Source organism: Cryptotermes secundus, unplaced genomic scaffold (genome assembly GCF_002891405.2).
Source record: "Cryptotermes secundus unplaced genomic scaffold, Csec_1.0 scaffold480, whole genome shotgun sequence".
NCBI classification, from domain to species: Eukaryota; Metazoa; Arthropoda; class Insecta; order Blattodea; family Kalotermitidae; genus Cryptotermes; species Cryptotermes secundus.
The window spans coordinates 92769-110367 of record NW_019732379.1 but is presented as its reverse complement, the minus strand read 5'-3'; the positions used below and the strand labels follow the sequence as shown (position 1 = coordinate 110367).

Genomic DNA, 17599 nt, shown 5'->3' with positions numbered 1-17599 from the left:
CTTGGCCCCTAGCGACTTCCAGCTGTTGGTCCGCTAGAAACCCATCTTGGTGGCAAACGTTTCGCTGATGACGAAGAGGTTGGAAAGGAGACGCAGAAATGGCTGAGACAAGAGTCAAAAAAATGCTATGCTGCGAGTTTCAACGCACTGGTAGTGATGGGACAAGTGTATCAAAGTTGGTGGAGGATATGTCAAGAAATAAATGTTTTCCCCAGGTTCGAATATAACATGTTTTACGTTTAATATTCATTTGTGACCTATTTACTAACTCCCCATCATACATTTAAATTGTAGTGAAAGGAAAGTAGGCGCTTAGTTCTCCCCGGAACTGTTGGTTTCAGCGACAAGACTTTGTAGTGCTCGGTAAGAAGGGCTTAATCCAATGTTCCAGCAACTTCCGCTAGAGATGCAAGAAAAAAAAATACATATAGGCCTATACACAACGATCCGTTACTGTTGTCCAGTTTTAACCCAAACTGGAATGTTTCCACATATTTTAGAAAATGTGTATGTCCGTATCAAGACAATAGGAGAGACTCCTTGGATGGTGGAGACGGCCATCGTAAAGCCTCTACCACAACAAAAAGTAAGAAACAAAACTTCATGCTATGAATGCGATTGTAAGTCACGATCCCAACAATCCAGAGGTCGAAGGTTTCGTATGGTATACACCTTCGGGATCAGCTAAGATGTAATACTGATAGACATCTTCATGCTCGTTCGTTAATGCCGATCTAAGAGCCAGTGCGACTGTTACTCACTGCTGGTAATCCCCTTACCTCGTTACACAATCGATGTCTGCGGAACAAGTAGTACAATGTGACGTATATTACCCAGCCGGAGAGGAGGATGCTTGAATATATAAAAGCCAACAAGCGTACAGTTCGCCAGTCAATTCACAAAGATTGTGGGTTGCGAGTGGTTGTGAAAAGTGTTGACTTTACGAATTTCGTAACTTTACATCGCTACTCGCGTCATAAGAAAACTAAGGTGAGTTACAAGCAATATAACTGTTTAAAATTCGAATATATTCTTCCATCATTTCAAACGATATACCTGTAAAAATACGAAAATTACTGATAAAAAAATGTTCATTTCTACATGGTTACATGATGAAGACACGTGAATTCTTGCTCGTGGCCATTTCAACAAAAAGTGATACATTCTTACATTTTAAGAAACTACTGTTCCCTGTCTGAACCTTGTTCATTAATTAAATTCAAATGATTATGAGCAGCGATCAATATAGTGTGAAGTCTTGTCGACGTTTCGGAACAAAATTTCACGCACTGATTAAATGATCTCGATCTTATTTTTAATTCGTGGCATTAGTCTCTTATGTACCAGCTACTGAGGTGTCGCATACAATGTAGGCCTACACACCAATTGTATTACTGGTTAGGGGTTTCATCTTGACACTGCAAGCTATTTTCGTTCCAGGATATTATACAATGTGCAACCACAACGTTAGCAAACTGTACTCTTTCTTTTCCAAAAGGTACTATCATGGGAATGATAGCCTGTCCAAGTTTGTCAGCTGAAACCGTTTTACTTCGATAATCGATAAACTGGAGGATTATAATGAGACGAATGACTGGTGGTGATGTAAAACAAAACCACGGAAGTGGGTTACGAAACAGAGACTGTGCGAACGAAGGCCATCAATACCATGCCCGTTGTTGGAAACTACAAATACTTATGATATTAACTTCTGACATTTCTCTTTAAGCGTATAGGCCAAATTCTAATTTACAAACAACATAACACAATATGCGTGTCCTCAGGAATATGTCTACAACAAGTTTAAAAAGTTGCCATTACGTGAATTTAGTAGTTGTAAAGTAAACGTCACCGGTTACGGTAGCCGAGCGGTCTAAGGCGTGCACTGTCTTCGCTCGCTCGGAAGCCGGGATCGTGGGTTCGAATCCCACTCAGGGCATGGATGTTTGTGTGCGTTTTTCTGTGTTTGTGTACAGGTAGAGGCCTTGCGACGACCTGATCACCCGCCCAAGGAGTCCTACCGAATGTGTAAGATCTAGAAAAATCGAAGTGAACGGAGAAGTTTATGGAGGTAGGCCTAGGCCCACTGGAGCTGTAGTGCCAAGGGGGGGGGGGAAGTAAATGTCATTAACATAATAACTGCACATTACCTGTAACTATATAAAAAATATATATATACCAGCTTTCCTTGTCAATACCAAAATATATAGTAGCTGAAACTAAAAAAAAATAATACTTAAATTAAGAAAATTAATACGTAAAACATGCCATTAAAAATTTGGGAATGAGTAGAGTTCCATTCGAAAATTCTACCGCAGTGCTTATACATCGCTATGACAGCCTTGGTTACCGTGCACGGTGTTCTTTTACGTCGACGGTAGGAAATATGAAACAGAACAGTTGCATTTCACACCAAATTAAAAAAGAAGTGCTCGGTTTCAGGCCCATCGCCCACATACAATACACCTGCAGATGTGAGACTTTCAACAAATTCACTGCATAAACCGCTTCACGATATGCTTACATGCTGGATCAGGAATGTACGAGTATATTCATAGTCGTATACACAGGAAGGTTATTTAAGAGCCTGCCTGAAGTCTCTCGGCTGGTCCGGTGGGAAGAACACGCTCTACGCACCTACAAGCCAACAAATCATACACAAACCCCGCCCAAATCACAAGGGATGATAGAAATGCTCTCTGTTCTTACGCATACATTCCATAAACCTCCGTAAAATGTCACGTTCAAGCTCTTAAGTTCCCTTTCGAAACCAGAGGACACTTGAAACATGAAACATTAAACCCCGGTACTCGCATCCAAGAGATTTTCGAGGAAATGTTAGTCCCAGCACCGACTACATCCAGTTTCTTTTCAGTAAGCATTCCACGTTTTGGTTCGATTCCTGTTTGTCCAAAAACGACTCTGTTGACACATCCTGAAATTTGTACCGGAATCTTCCCCTTATTTCTCGCACTGATGCTGTACATGAACATTCGCTTCAATGTGTGACTATCGCGTGGCAATTGAGACACAAGATGTATCAAAACTTACTGTTTAATGATGTCACAGAGATCTGAGATACCGGTTGACAGGCACAGAACACAACTCACTTCACGGTAACTGTTCAAAGCGTTACTGGGGTGATATCGAGAAGAAATCGTGACGTGTGTAGGCTTCTGGCATTTCGACTACACCGAGTTCGTAAAGCACGTGGTTCGAGTAGACACGAGTAGTGTCTCTCCTGTAGGGTGAACGAAAGATTCGGCAGTCTGGCGAAGGCTCTGCTTGTGTGCGCGCGCGTGTGTATGTGTATATGTCATTCACAACTTAAGCTGACACTTGGATACGGATTTTAAAGAAAACTTCGAGGCAATGACACACAAGCAGATTCTCTCTCTGAATATTGTGCCTCGCCGTGTCAATCACAAGGCACGAAACTTCATACAAGACGTATATAAACACGGGTATAGCCTGTCAGAAGTGAGGCGACGCACCAGTATAAGAAAAGGGAGCCAAGATAGTTCAGTCAGTATGGTAATGGCTACAGGCTGGGTAGCGGGGGTTGATTCTTGGCAGTGGTACAGATTTCTTCCTCTCTGTCACTAGTTCTAGTGTTCTACAAGGTGGGTACGGGGGGGGGGGCTATCATTCTTCAGAGGTAAAGTAGCCTGGGCTTGAAGATGGCCACTGACCTTCATTTGGTGCTGATAAAAGCAAAGTCAATTCCATTCCTCTATAAAAAAAATTATGTTAGATACATTTTAATGAAATGCTTAGAATTATTTAAACACCTAACGGCAACGGACATTTAAATGCCCAACAGCAACGGTAATTTAAATAAAATCCGTCCAGCTCCCCTACGATCATTTAAAAAGTCCGGCATTTAATTAACACTATATGTGTCTACTTGTTTCTGTCTCACTGTGTGGTTTGCTGTTTCACGTTTACCTTTCTGGGCTCAAACGCTATTTCTGAAAATTGACACTTTATGTAAAACTATATATATATATATATATATACACAGAATAATCTGTATCGCTTGCAAAATTACAGCATGAAACACCCTTAATTTCAGTTTTATTAAATAACTGTGTAATATACATCTATGCTCTCAAGTCATGTAATAGTCCTAATTATCAAATAAGGCCACAAATAATGTTTCATTAAAAGGTTTCAATGTGAAATTTATCATGGGATTCAGGACAGCTGCAAGCCAGGGCAGACAGGAACATATGCCATTTTACACAACTGCATTAGCAAAGAGGTTCAATACACTGACTTGAAATACTGCAAATTATAGCAGTAAGCCCAAAATTTGAGGCCTTATTGCCAGTATGTCAGAGATAAATCTGTTGTAACCGCTCACTTCCTTTGTTTAATTTATGCACAACAGTTCTCCAATCAAAATGAACGGTTACACTGTGAGTCTTGCATTGAACAGACTCTTTTGTCATACTGCAAGCATTACCGTTAATACAACACATTTTACAAACACTTATAGAGAACTATGATAAAATGCAATTCACAGTTTCAATAAATAATTTGGCTATCATAAGCTGCCTACCAGCAGCATATGTTAGTTAAATAAAATCTGACAACAGATACTTCCAAAATACCAGCACTCAGTAAATGTGAAGGTAAAGTTGTCCCTGTGCGTAACTAATTAAGCACTACACCATGAAGGCATCTGGGGTAGTGTATGTATGGATCCACATTTTCTTGACCTCGGCACTAGCTGGAGGTGAGTGCTCACCTTCACACCCTAGCCACTTTACCCCTGGTGAAAGAGCTCATGGTACCCGTTGGATAGGAGGCTGGGTGGGCCCCAGAGCCTGTGTGGACTACATGAAGAAGATAAAATTCCGACACCTCAGTTGTCCAGCCTATCGGCAGTCGCTTTACCAACTGTGCTACTCCGGCTCATACCAACACTCAGTATACATAAAAATGTCCCACTAAAATTTAAAAGTCCCTGGTTTTTATCTTTACGACTGCACTCATCAGTAGTTGGGACAGCCTGGTCAGTATGACAACAGGCTACAGGCTAGACAGCTGGGGTTTAATCCCTGAGAGGTCAAGAGATTTTTTCCTAGTCCACAGCATCCAGACCAGCTCTGGGGCCCACCCAGCTTCCTATCCAGTAGGTACCATGGGCTTTTTCCCCCAGCGGTAAAATGGATAGGGCATGAAGCTGACCACTCACCTCCATCTAGTGCAGAGGTCAAGAATGGTGGTGCCATATCTTCATTCCCCCGTACGTCTTCATGGCCTGGTGCTTAACTAACAACTTTACCTTCTACTATAATCAGCAAAATCATATTCTCATAAGGAACAACCAATTTATCTCACATGCCTACCTATAATCAAATAAAATTAATATTGGCTATTCTAATTTTGAACATCATACTTCTTCACAAACATCACATTCTATCACTTATTAGAGCAATCAATGAGGGGGTGACAGCAATCATTTCTCATATATTATTACATGAAAATATATTTCTCCCCAGATGGACACTGAAGAATTCAGAATACGAGGGAAGGAAATGGTGGACTACATCTGTGATTACATGGATGGGCTAAGTTCACGAAGGGTTACACCAAATGTAGAACCTGGCTATCTCCGTTATCTTCTCCCACCACAGGCCCCCCAGGATCCAGAGGACTGGGATACAATTATGGCTGACGTTGACACAAAGATAATGCCTGGGGTAAGCTGTTGTTAACACACTGCACACTAGCATCTTATGAATACTTTTGAATTGCAAAGTCTTGGACTCCATATTGGAGAGTCTTCCTCCCTACTTAAGTTATTTGTCCTATGGGTGATCTATTTATGCACACTTCTCAATGAGAACAGCTACAAATTAAATAAGAAAAACAATCAAATATGGTCTAATAGCATATTGAATGATCAAAAGATCAGTCTTCCTTAACTGCTTTTCCATAGCATCTGCTGTAACTTACACCAACGCAAAACTGATTTACACTTATCACAGCATTTACTTGCATTTCTGTAAATAATTATGATATAGTGTAAATGTTTGCTACTGTGATAACACACATTACGAATGCATAATGCATCAAAGTAACCAAGTTAACATTCTTTTTCAGGTAACACACTGGCAACACCCCAGATTTCATGCTTACTTTCCATCTGGCAACTCTTATCCGTCAATTCTTGGTGACATGCTGTCAGATGCTATTGGCTGCATCGGTTTCTCATGGGTAGGTCACTTTTCATCAAGCACAAATAAAATAAGATTATGGCCTTCTGGGATGTGACATCTTGTGATTTGAAAGGTATGTACCCTGAAGAGGGAGATGACAGGTTCGTCTGAAACAGTGATACCTGTCACATCCAAAGAGACCATAATTTTCATACTAAGGGACTAAGTCCCTTGTACTGCAGCCACTTCTGGCCTATTGTACCAGACCCAAATGATAGGTGAGGGTGATTGTGGAGCAATTGGTGGAATGAAGATTGGCAGGGGAAACCGAAATACTTGGAGAAAACCTGCCCCAGCGCCACTTTGTCTACCACAAATCCCACTTTACCAGACCCGGGATCGAACCCAGGTCGCCGTGGTGGGAAGCCAGCAACTAACCGCTTGAGCTATGGTGCAGCCCTTATTTTCATACTTACTGCCAAAATAAAATATTAATCTCATTAACAGATATGGGCTCTGTATGTTTGTCAATATATGCTGCACATAACATGCCGCAATTCACCCATATAAAACTATATGCACTATTTATATTTCAAAAAATGAGCAGTTGTAAGACAGTATATCAATAATGTGATACAGTGATGTAACACAAATCTTACTTTCTTTGCAGGCTGCCAGCCCAGTATGTGCTGAACTGGAGACCATTGTCTTGGATTGGTTTGGTAAGTTTAGTTTGACTAATACGCCATATCTATCTTCTATGCCATTGATAAATAGCAGAGAACTACATAATTTATTAATAATTTCCTTTCTAACTATGTGACTATTATGGATTTTCCATTTCTACTTTTAGGCAAAGCTATTGGGCTTCCTGATGAATTTATAGCATCTTCTCCAGGCAGTAAGGGCGGTGGAGTCATACAAGTAAGTACTGAGCCTACCAGTATTATATAACCTGTTTCATCACACATGTACAAACCACGGGTTCAATTCCCAATGGGGTCATTGGATTTTTCAACTGACCTAATCCATCCAGCCGCACGATGGCCCTGAGGTCAGCTCAGACTCTAATATGAATTAGTACCAGGTATCTTCCAGGGGGCTGAGGGTTGCCAGTGCATAAGGTTGACAATCTCATCACCATCTGTGAACCAGGTGTCTGTACAGTGTGGGAGCCTTGACATCTCACAGCCCTAAGGGCATCTGCTTTGAGGCACAGAGTAGCCTAGTTGATTGAGGCACTATGCTACAAGACGAAAGGTCATAAGTTTGATTCTCGATGTCAATGGGTTTTGCAATTGGCTTAATCCTTCCAACCGCACTATGGCCCTTGGGTCAACTAAGCCTCTAACAGAAATGAGTACCATGAATCTTCCTGGGGTGTAAATGGTGGCCGGCATATAAGGCTGACCTCACCACAATCTGTGGGCCGACTGTCTAGGAAATAAAGAAGCCTTGATGTCTCACAACCTTATGAGCCTCCACAGCCTATTACAGGAATAGCTTTACCTTTTTTACATGTATCAGCACAAGTATTTTATATTAATAAGTCATTAATTCACAAAAAATTGTATTATAATCCTATAATGAATAATTGAGCACACTGGCATAGAAAAGTTGAAGTCCGGGACAAACTTTTGACTGAGGTCTATAGCGGTTATCTCAGACCCTTAAAAGCAGTCTGCTTTTACTGGTTCTCACGGTCTATTCGCTTGCAGATTTCTTATATTTTTTCTTCTACCCTGAAGATGGAGGCGATACGTTCCTCCGAAACGTCGGTTAACACCACATATACACGGTGCCAAATCCCAGAAGACTGCTTTCTTCATAGTCACCACCATGAAAGCCTCAAATCTTACACAGAACTAAAGAAGCACATCATTCAACTGCCAACATGACTCTTTTGTGCTGAGCAGTTACATGAGGAGGTTATTCCTTCCCAGTGGGACTTATGTGACAATAAAAAGCAGAAGTTCTGTGCAAAATTACAGAGTGTGTTCTTATCTGGTCTGAAATCATGTACAAAAAAAGAAGGGAGGTGAGATGGTTTCAGGTCCAAAGAAAAATGTTACAGCCTCTCACTTCAACGCCATCCCTACACTCACGCTTAGATATAATGATGAAATATTTCTCAAATTTATTAAGTGAACAATTTCTTCCTTTTTTATTCTTGCAGTCTTCTGCCAGTGAATGTATCCTAGTTTCAATGTTGGCTGCTCGAGCCCAGGCCATCAAAAACCTGAAGAAAGACTATCCTGACATGGAAGATAGCGCATTCTTGCCTAGACTTGTAGCATACTGCTCACAAGAGGCTCATTCCTGTGTTGAGAAGGCAGCCATGATCTGTCTTGTCAAACTTCGTATTTTGGAGCCAGATGAAAGATGCAGTCTCCGTGGTGCTACACTTCGAGAGGTAAGATTCAATTGCCAGGAATATAGATTTGAAGTACAATGTGCTACAGCAACATTTGGAAGTGGGAATAAGAGATTTCATTCTACTACATATTGTATTTAAGTTTACATTATCAAAATCATATATATCAGTAATTAATTGCTCATTAACAGTAATACCTCTTCACCTCAAAAATCTGTTGAAACTTTTGATGGCCAGTACTGTATCATGGTATATTTCTCCAACTTACAATATCACTGCTGTTTATAATTACCAGCATCATAATGGTTAAATAAATTCAGCAACTGACACAAGAAGTCATTAAAAAGCATTAAACTGCCTGTAAAAATAACAACTATGATGGATTGTGTTTATCTTTAATAGGCAATGGAGGATGATGTGGCCAAAGGCCTGGTCCCATTCTTTGTCTCAACAACACTTGGCTCCACATCTTGCTGCTCCTTCGATAACCTCACTGAGATTGGACCAGTATGTCATCGTTTTCCAGCAGTATGGTTGCACGTAGATGGTGCATATGCTGGAAATGCTTTCATCTGTCCAGAGAACAAACCTCTGATGGCAGGAATACAATATGCAGACTCTTTCAACACAAATCCCAACAAATGGCTGCTGGTTAACTTTGACTGTTCAACATATTGGGTGCGAGACAGGATCAGACTCACTTCAGCCTTGATTGTCGATCCTCTGTATCTGCAACATGCAAATTCAGATGAAGCCATTGACTACAGGCACTGGGGTGTACCTCTAAGTCGCAGATTCCGAGCCTTAAAACTGTGGTTTGTGATAAGGAAATATGGTATTGAGGGACTCCAATCATACATCCGAAATCACTGCCAGCTTGCAAAATCTTTCGAAGTCCTTGTCAAGAAAGATTCAAGATTTGAAGTTGTCAATGAAGTTAAGGTAAGTCCATTGCTGAACTTAACTCTCAGAATTAACAATTATTTTCAAAATGCCATGACATGCAAATCTGAAACATAAAAGGCTTGATGTCATGAATTCTTATAAGTAATTTGATTTCTTCCAGATGGGTCTCGTGTGCTTCAGACTTCGAGGAACAGACAGGCTAAACCAGGATCTTCTGGCCTCTATTAATGGTTCAGGAAAACTTCACATGATCCCATCATTGGTTAAAGGAAGGTACATCATCCGCTTCTGTGTTGTTGCTGAACATGCAAATGAAGCTGATATTGGTAAGCAAATGTTACAGTCCTCTTGCTTATTCCAACATTGTTTCTTACCAAACATTTTCATAGTATATGTTTCAATACACTTAAATATTAGGCAATTAATTTTCCTCTTACATATATTAAGATAACATTTACATATCATGTAGAATAGTAAAATATTATCTGCCTTACAATAGGACTACTCTACATTGTTGCTGGTCACTAACAAACCTTCACATAATAAAGAAAATCTTAAGAGAGTACATACTTCATTGCATTACACTATTAATATTTCAGCATCATATGAACAAAACTAAATCAGCACTGTTAATATGTAACTGATTTTAAAATGATGTTCAAAGTACAGACATAGATGTTTTTCTCCATTTTCTCTACTAAATTTAATTAGAATTTGATCTTTCTGGGTACAGTGGTCATTTAAAAAACTATAACAATTTATTATGAATTTAGTAGTTCACACAGAAAATCTTTAGATAAAATTTCACAGCCTAGTCACAGGGTGTCAATTTAATTTTAGGATAAAATATCTAGATGTAGGTTCCTTCTGAGTCCAGCCATTAACATTCCTTACACCCAATATTTATTCCCCCACTACATTATTCATTCATTATTACTTTCACCAAATAAACTTAAGGTATGATTCTGCATAATTAAATAAAATAACAGGCATACAATCAGCCTTAAAACAACTTGTATTATTTAAATAATAAAATACTCCATTTCTCCATTTAGATCACGCTTGGGAGGTGATTCAGGAGCACACGAACGATCTCCTTGAGTCCTACACAATTGAGAAAGTTGCTCCTATCCCTGCAAAACCTGCAACACCAGAGATTACACCAAAACCTCCAATGCAACGTATTATATCCAGGAGGCTAAGCTTCACAAGAAGTGTCTCACGCGATCTCTACAGACGTTCTCTGTCACGATCCAGCTTACACGATGGAGCGACGCCTATTATTGTACCTGAGGATGAGGATAACATAATTCCAGAAAATGACAATATGGATGAGGATGTGTTCCACTCCCTCACAATCAGAGAGGAGAAGGAAGTTGTATGAGTGTAAACTGTTGAGTCAACAACAAACTGTTTATATTTCCAGTATGAAACCATTCAAATCCCTAGCACTTATAATTTGCCAACAGTTACACAATTAACTGCTTACAGTTAATGGTTACAAACTGATGTGCTCTTATAAATGAAGATGTTGATAGAATATTTATATTTGGATTTGAGATTCTCACGGCTATGTCTACATAGAGTACCATCATCTGGGATATAATGCCATGTAATCCAGCATCAGTCCACCACCATTTCTGAGCAATGTACTGCCTCTATCTTCATTGCTCTGCTTGTAGCCTGCATCTAGGTTTCTTGCTTGGCTTTTTCTTCAACCCTGAAGATGGAGGCAGTATGTTCCTCCAAAACACTGATGGACTTCTATAAATCTACCCGGCATCATATCCCACAAGATAGTATTCTTTAAGTAAGAACCTGGTTTAAAGCATCATTCCCTTATTTGTTGTGTTATGTAGGTGGTTCAAATTTGACCAGGAATTTTCAATGTTTCTCACCATTTCACATGCCCCTTCTTCACGCAATCATACTCGCATTCATGCACATTGCATGACGGCATGAATAGAAGTTAGCAGCAATGTGAAACAGTGAGCTGTAATGTGTAACGTTTGGTTAAAGACAGAACAAAACCAGTTGATATTCACTGAAGACTTAAGAATACAATTCAGGGATTATGCACTCTCAAGAGCACAAATATGAAAGATGTACTACATTCAAGGGCTGCCATTCCACAGTGTGTAATGTTCCCCATGGTCACAAAAATCAGTTAACTGCGTGAACATTAATGAATGAATGTATGAGGGGTAGGCCTCCTCAGCCCTTGCACTGTGACCTACAGTGGCCTATTGTGCTTAAACATTAATGAAGCTCAGAAGCTTATTCGGGGGGAAAGGAAAAAAAAAGACATTTCTGTGCATCAAATCATAGAAGTGAACATCTGTGGCAGTGCACTTCTACAATCATTCACAAGCACCTCTGATGTTGAAAAGTGAGGCTAAGATGGCGTCCATGAAATCCAGAACAAATATGAACCACCCTCATATAAAGACACTGATTTCTCTAAGTTCCTGTTATGAAACAAACTGTTATATTTTCAAATGTTTAAACCTCTGTAAATAAAGTAAGAAGTGTAGAATGGTTGAATGTTTCTAATTGCAGGACTTTTGTCCATTTTTATATTCTGCATTTCATGAATGAATGTTGTACTGTAACAGTACCTCAGTGTGTTACTTGCAATTGTATACTATGTGTTTGTGCTTTATGTTTATTTATAAACCGAGTGAATGACAGAGTGAATGAGAACACATGTTTGTGTATATACACAACAAAGCGTGAATAAGAAAGAATAATAAAAATGTAAACCATTGTCACATTTTCATATATCAGTATTTATATCATTGCCAAAGCTGAGATGTTGCTTGTTATTTGTACCATGACTAAATTATTAAATATATGCCTATTATAACGAGGTTTACACAAGTGTAAAATATAGTATTAATTTGTAATGTTTATCTGTACCTTCCCAAACCACTCTCCAACTACATACCCAAACATGTAGAAAACGACTACCCACTGCAGTGAAGCAAAGGGAAGAACTGAAATGTCCTTGCAACACAGGAGTACTGCAAAGCCTCCAGTTCAACAATATCATAACATATTAGGTTCTCGCAGCGATAAATATTAAGACCATGGTCATTTGGAATCACTCACTCACACTCTCATGGAGTTCAGCCCTTCTTGAGAAGCCACCAATTATGCAACTACTCAAGAGCTTCCTAGCATTTTATGGAACCTGAAGGTTCATGACCATGATCACAAGAGCCCTTCACTGTCCCTATCACAGGCCAGATCAATTCAATCCATACCATTGCATCTCTCTAAGATCCATTTTAATATTGTTCCCCCACCTATGCCTTGGTAATCATCTATCAGCCTACACAGCATCACAACCCAGAAGACATAGATTTAAAACAGTCAATCTCTTCTCATATTGTGATTTCACATTTTTTGGGGTATTATTCATCTGACTTAGGACAGAGATCAGTGGCAGAACCTTACACACATGGTACCAATCTCTGCATATTAAACTAAGGTGCTCTTGGCAAGTTGAGCAACTATTAGCTTCTCAAAAAAGAATTCTACCCCAAAGAGTTACTTACTTAGGCACAATCATTCTCCTCAGAACCCTCGTGGTCTATACCAGTGTTAGCAACTTTAACAGCGTTTAAAAGAAATGGTTTTTGAAAACCACCTGTATGTTTCATGTCTATCCATCTGTCAGTATACAAGAGGGCCCAGTCTGCTTTATTGATTTCAATCAAAATTGGTTTCATTCACCTACACTAAATTTTTGTCAGACAATTTTTGATATTTTTTTGTTCTGTTCATTTTAAGAGAAACATCATGATATGGATTTGAGGTTCTCATGGTGATGACTATCACCTCCATCTTCAGCTGCCTAATTATGACTGGTTTCTTTCCTGGCTTTCTCTTAAACCTTGAAGATGGTGATACATTCCTCCAATACAATGGTGGACTTAAATTGAACAACACAGTGTTACAGCCAAGAAGATCCTAGCCTTCAGATATACATCATGCTGCCTATGTCTCAGGGTCTGGCTAACTTCTGTGTATGTGACACAGCGGCCTTACACACTGCCAAACATTGATCTCATTCAGTTAATGGATAGTAAAATAAAATCTGAGACAGAGAAGCCTCACACAACAATAAAGGAATCATAAAAATTGTCCCGTACTTTGGAATCATATCTCTACCTGTAACAATCAGAACATATGAAATCCCTCCAGATACACTCAATCCAAATCCTCATCATACTCTAATTCTTGGTAGGTGATAAAACAAAATCCAAAAACTTGACACCACATTTTACATACATTTTTGAACTCTTAAATACAAAGGTAGGTCCATACGGCCAAAAATGACATTCGTAAAAAGCTGCCTATACTTCAGAGTTGAGTGGGTAGTATTCTTGCTTCATACTCTGGGGGAGCTGAGTTCAAAACTTGGCATGAATGCTTGCTATCGTGACTGATGTTTTTAATTTGTCCTCAGTCTCTCCAAGAAAATGCCAGATTAGTACCTTAAATCAGGGTCAACCACTTCCTTCCATATATTCTACAAATCATTATTCATTTTATCATTCATGGCTGTGTATTTGATCTATTGACAGTGCCATTAAATAAATCATAATTCCAATGAACACAGTCCTTCTTAAAAAGCTAATGTACAGTGTGTCCACAAAGTCCTTTCGGGGTTTTGAAAAATTGTGGCATGCAGACAAATTGAGCTAGCCACACGCTGTTTGAGGCAGATCACAGTGAAACTCTGGAAATTTTATACTGACCTCAGTAGACCCCAATGTGGGCTCCCCTGGTAGCATGGAGAATGTCCAGAAGATATTCAAGCTCTTGCCATGTTCTCTGGAGCACGTCCGCTGGAATAGCCTAGATCGCATTCCTGATATGGGTGTTCAGGTCATCAAGTCCGTCGACTGGGGTTCGGAACACACTGCTCTTGACATATCCCCACAGGAAGAAATCCACTGGCATTCCCAGACAGGACATTTCCATGAAGATGGATGTTATAGTATTAATAACAATCAAAATCACTTTTGTATTAATTTTCTTATAGTTTGAATGTTGGCGCCTTATATCTCCATATTGTGTAGAGGGCGCTCTTTTCCATTCTTTTGTTTTTTTTTTTTTGTTCCGACAGTCTTACGAGAAAAGGAAGGGCGCAGTGAGAGCCTGACGCTGCCTGAGAGTTTGTGTGTTCAACATTCTTGTGATAAAAAGGGACATTACCCTGTCTCGTTCTTTGTGATTTTCTCTATAATTATTACTGTGAATAAACAGGTAAATTGAACTGACAATGTTATTTATTTATACTGCTTCCATCGTCTCAACAATGGAACAGCAGAGACAGTCCAATGCCTTGGCCTCCATGTTCACCAGACATAACACCACTGGATTTTTTCTGTTGGGATATGTCAAGAGCAGTGTGTTCCAGTCACTAGTTAACAGACTTGATGACCTGAAGACCCATATCAGGAATGTGATCTCAGCTATTCCAGTGGACATGCTCCACAGAACATGGCAAGAGCTTGAATATCTTCTGGACATTCTCCGTGCTATCAAGGGAGCCCACATTGAGGTCAACTGAGGTCTATTGGCAGAAACTGCTACAGTAGCCTTCATTAGTTTCAGTATATCAAACTTCTTGGATGACTACATTTTGTGTGTTTGTTCTGTTTCAATGATACCAATGTTTCAAATTTATATACATATATATTAATTTTATATATACACACACATACATACATACATAATTCATAAATTCACTGATCTGTTGTTCGAATTGGACCGGACATTGAACTCATCAAAATAAGACTCGATTGCAGAAGTACAATCGTGTCAACAGCAGACAACCACACACAACCAAAAGCACCAAACAACCATAATTTACATTGTCATCCATAAACAAAATTACAAGGAATATTGTTATTAAATGTTATACATGCTTAGCAGAAATATATTCATCTATTGAATAAAAAGCATTTGTTGTGAGGAAACTTTTCAGTGTGCATTTAAAAATCTTCACATTATCACTCATCCTTTGTATATTTTGAGGAAGATTATTATAAACCATAATGGATGAATATAACACGCCTCTCTGGATTGAAGATAATCTCACTGATAACACATGAAGCTTTCCAAACTGTCTAGTGTTTAGATGATGAACATTATTGTTGGTTTGAAAAAAATTGCAATTTCTAGCAACAGACATCAATTTAGAATAGATATATAGGCTAGGAACCGTCAAAATACCCAACCTCTCAAAACCTTCTCTACACGAGTTTCCAGGACTCAGTCTCAGCATAACGCTAATCGCTCTTTTTTGGGCAACAAATAAACTTCTTATAGCTGGAGAAGAACCCCAGAATATAATACTATATTCAAGCTGAGACTGATGATAAGAAATACAGACCATTAGAACCCACTCTTCCATTTTCCGATCCATGTAATAATATACACTATTTCACCAAACAAGATGACTAAAACATATTACAGTTCAAGATACTGCTTAAATAATCCATGCAATTCTGAATGCATTAGCCACATTGGAATCTACATACTAAGCTAGGCACGGGGTAGAAAACGACAGAAGGTGGGCAGAGCAGAAGACATGAACGCACTAAACATATTTAGCCTTGAAATTTGGGGGCATCATATAGATACTTGCAAATTATTTTCGGTCCTTTCATTTGAAGGTTAACAAAAACGCATTTTTGCAAAACTGTTCAACTAATCACCAAACCGGGGTACCTTGGATAGTACTTATAAATATCGAAAAGTCAGGGGTGAAAATGGGATCGAACTGCAACCTCACTTGCACAGCTCAGTTTCTCTGACGTTCTCTGATACGTGAAAAATGGCTCAAGCGGCACATGACGTCTACCACATACGCGGCATATGCATACAAAACCATACAATCAAACTTTTTTTATATAATTTCTCATGCCAAATCTCCAGGGCGGAAGAAAGAATAGTGACAGGACGTTTGAACACATGCTTATAAAAAAAATCACACGGGACCGCCGTATACTACATTAGATATGTTTATAAAACTTCGTAAAAAGCCTTAACAGTAACATAAACTGATAACATTGACAGAGTTCCATAAGACGTATTGTAGACTTACTTGTTTCTCTTACACCTCCAAAGGGCGCCGAATTAATTTGAATAAATGTGTAAATCACATAACCTTAGTTATACACTAAAATACTTTCACAAATTCAAAGGTCGTGTTTAAACTCATTCTTTCAGAGAACATGTCTACGCCGTTGCTTCTATAATCTTAGCAATGTGCAAGTACCCATTGACATGGTCAAGGGCGTGGTCAAGGGCCCCACTTCGCTAAATCTAACGATCCTAACAGTGGCAAGGACCTTATAGGTGAAAATCTTTTTAACCCGTCAGTGGTGCAGTAAAGAAGTAATACCAGGCGTATGTTGGGGCATCAGGTACCCCAACAGAAAATTATAAGAAAAATCAAACTTTTGGGATACATTTCCATGCAGTCTGGTGAAAGTCACCTGACGTTTCGGAGAAATAATGGCTATTGAGATTCGACCGAACACCAGTAACATCTAACACGGCCGCGCCATAGCTCAAGAGGTTAGTCGCTGGCTTCCCACCTCCGCGGCCCCGGTTCGATCCCGGGTCTGGTCAAGTGGGATTTTTGGTGGACAAGGTGGCACCAGGGCAGGTTTTCTCAGAGTACTTCGGTTTACCCTGCCAATCTTCATTCCACCAATTGCTCCACAATCACCCTCACCTACCATCTGGGCCTGGTACAATAGGCCAGGAGTGGCCACAGTACAAGGGACTTAATCACAACCCACTAGCAATAAAATAAAAATTCTAACACATGTATGGAAAACTCCTTAAAGCCACAGTTTATCAAATTGTGTCGCGACCGCATGGAGACAAGTCATAAATGAACATACCTGTCATATACATGTAGATATGCCAATGGTGGAGGCAGGATGGAATGGGGTTGAAGGAATAACCGTCAAGGACAGAACAGTACTGGCAAGAATGAGCTGTTGAGACCAGTCAAGTCTGCTTAGTGAAGCAGGTTATTTAGCTTCAAATGCACTATGATAACTGAGATATGAGAATCCTATGCTATCACAGTGTTTCAAAGTGTAGATTATTGAGACGT

The 17599-nt window shown here is 39.4% G+C and overlaps 2 protein-coding genes across 2 annotated transcripts in view; one reads left to right on the top strand and one right to left on the bottom strand.

Moving 5' to 3' along the window:
* The window catches only part of LOC111867569 (ribonuclease P protein subunit p25-like protein), a 145127-nt gene extending 141943 nt beyond the window's left edge, over positions 1-3184 (bottom strand). Inside the window, exon 1 of the mRNA XM_023857552.2 lies at positions 3052-3184. The gene's annotated coding sequence lies outside the window, so the exon portion shown is untranslated. The remainder of the gene's footprint in view (positions 1-3051) is intronic.
* LOC111867567 (aromatic-L-amino-acid decarboxylase) lies at positions 896-12338 on the top strand. The gene is made up of 9 exons (XM_023857550.2): positions 896-990; positions 5511-5711; positions 6115-6228; positions 6841-6892; positions 7024-7094; positions 8347-8583; positions 8947-9486; positions 9611-9776; positions 10506-12338. Exons 2-9 carry the CDS (start codon positions 5511-5513, stop codon positions 10832-10834), a joined length of 1710 nt encoding a protein of 569 aa, XP_023713318.1. The 5' UTR covers positions 896-990; the 3' UTR covers positions 10835-12338.
* Positions 12339-17599: the final 5261 nt, after the last annotated feature.

Coding starts and splice junctions, on each gene's coding strand:
- LOC111867567 (XM_023857550.2), top strand. CDS start 5,511: ATGGACACTGAAGAATTCAGAATACGAGGGAAGGAAATGGTGGACTAC. Junction 5,712..6,114: donor ACACAAAGATAATGCCTGGG/GTAAGCTGTTGT, acceptor ATTCTTTTTCAG/GTAACACACTGGCAACACCC. Junction 7,095..8,346: donor AGGGCGGTGGAGTCATACAA/GTAAGTACTGAG, acceptor TTATTCTTGCAG/TCTTCTGCCAGTGAATGTAT.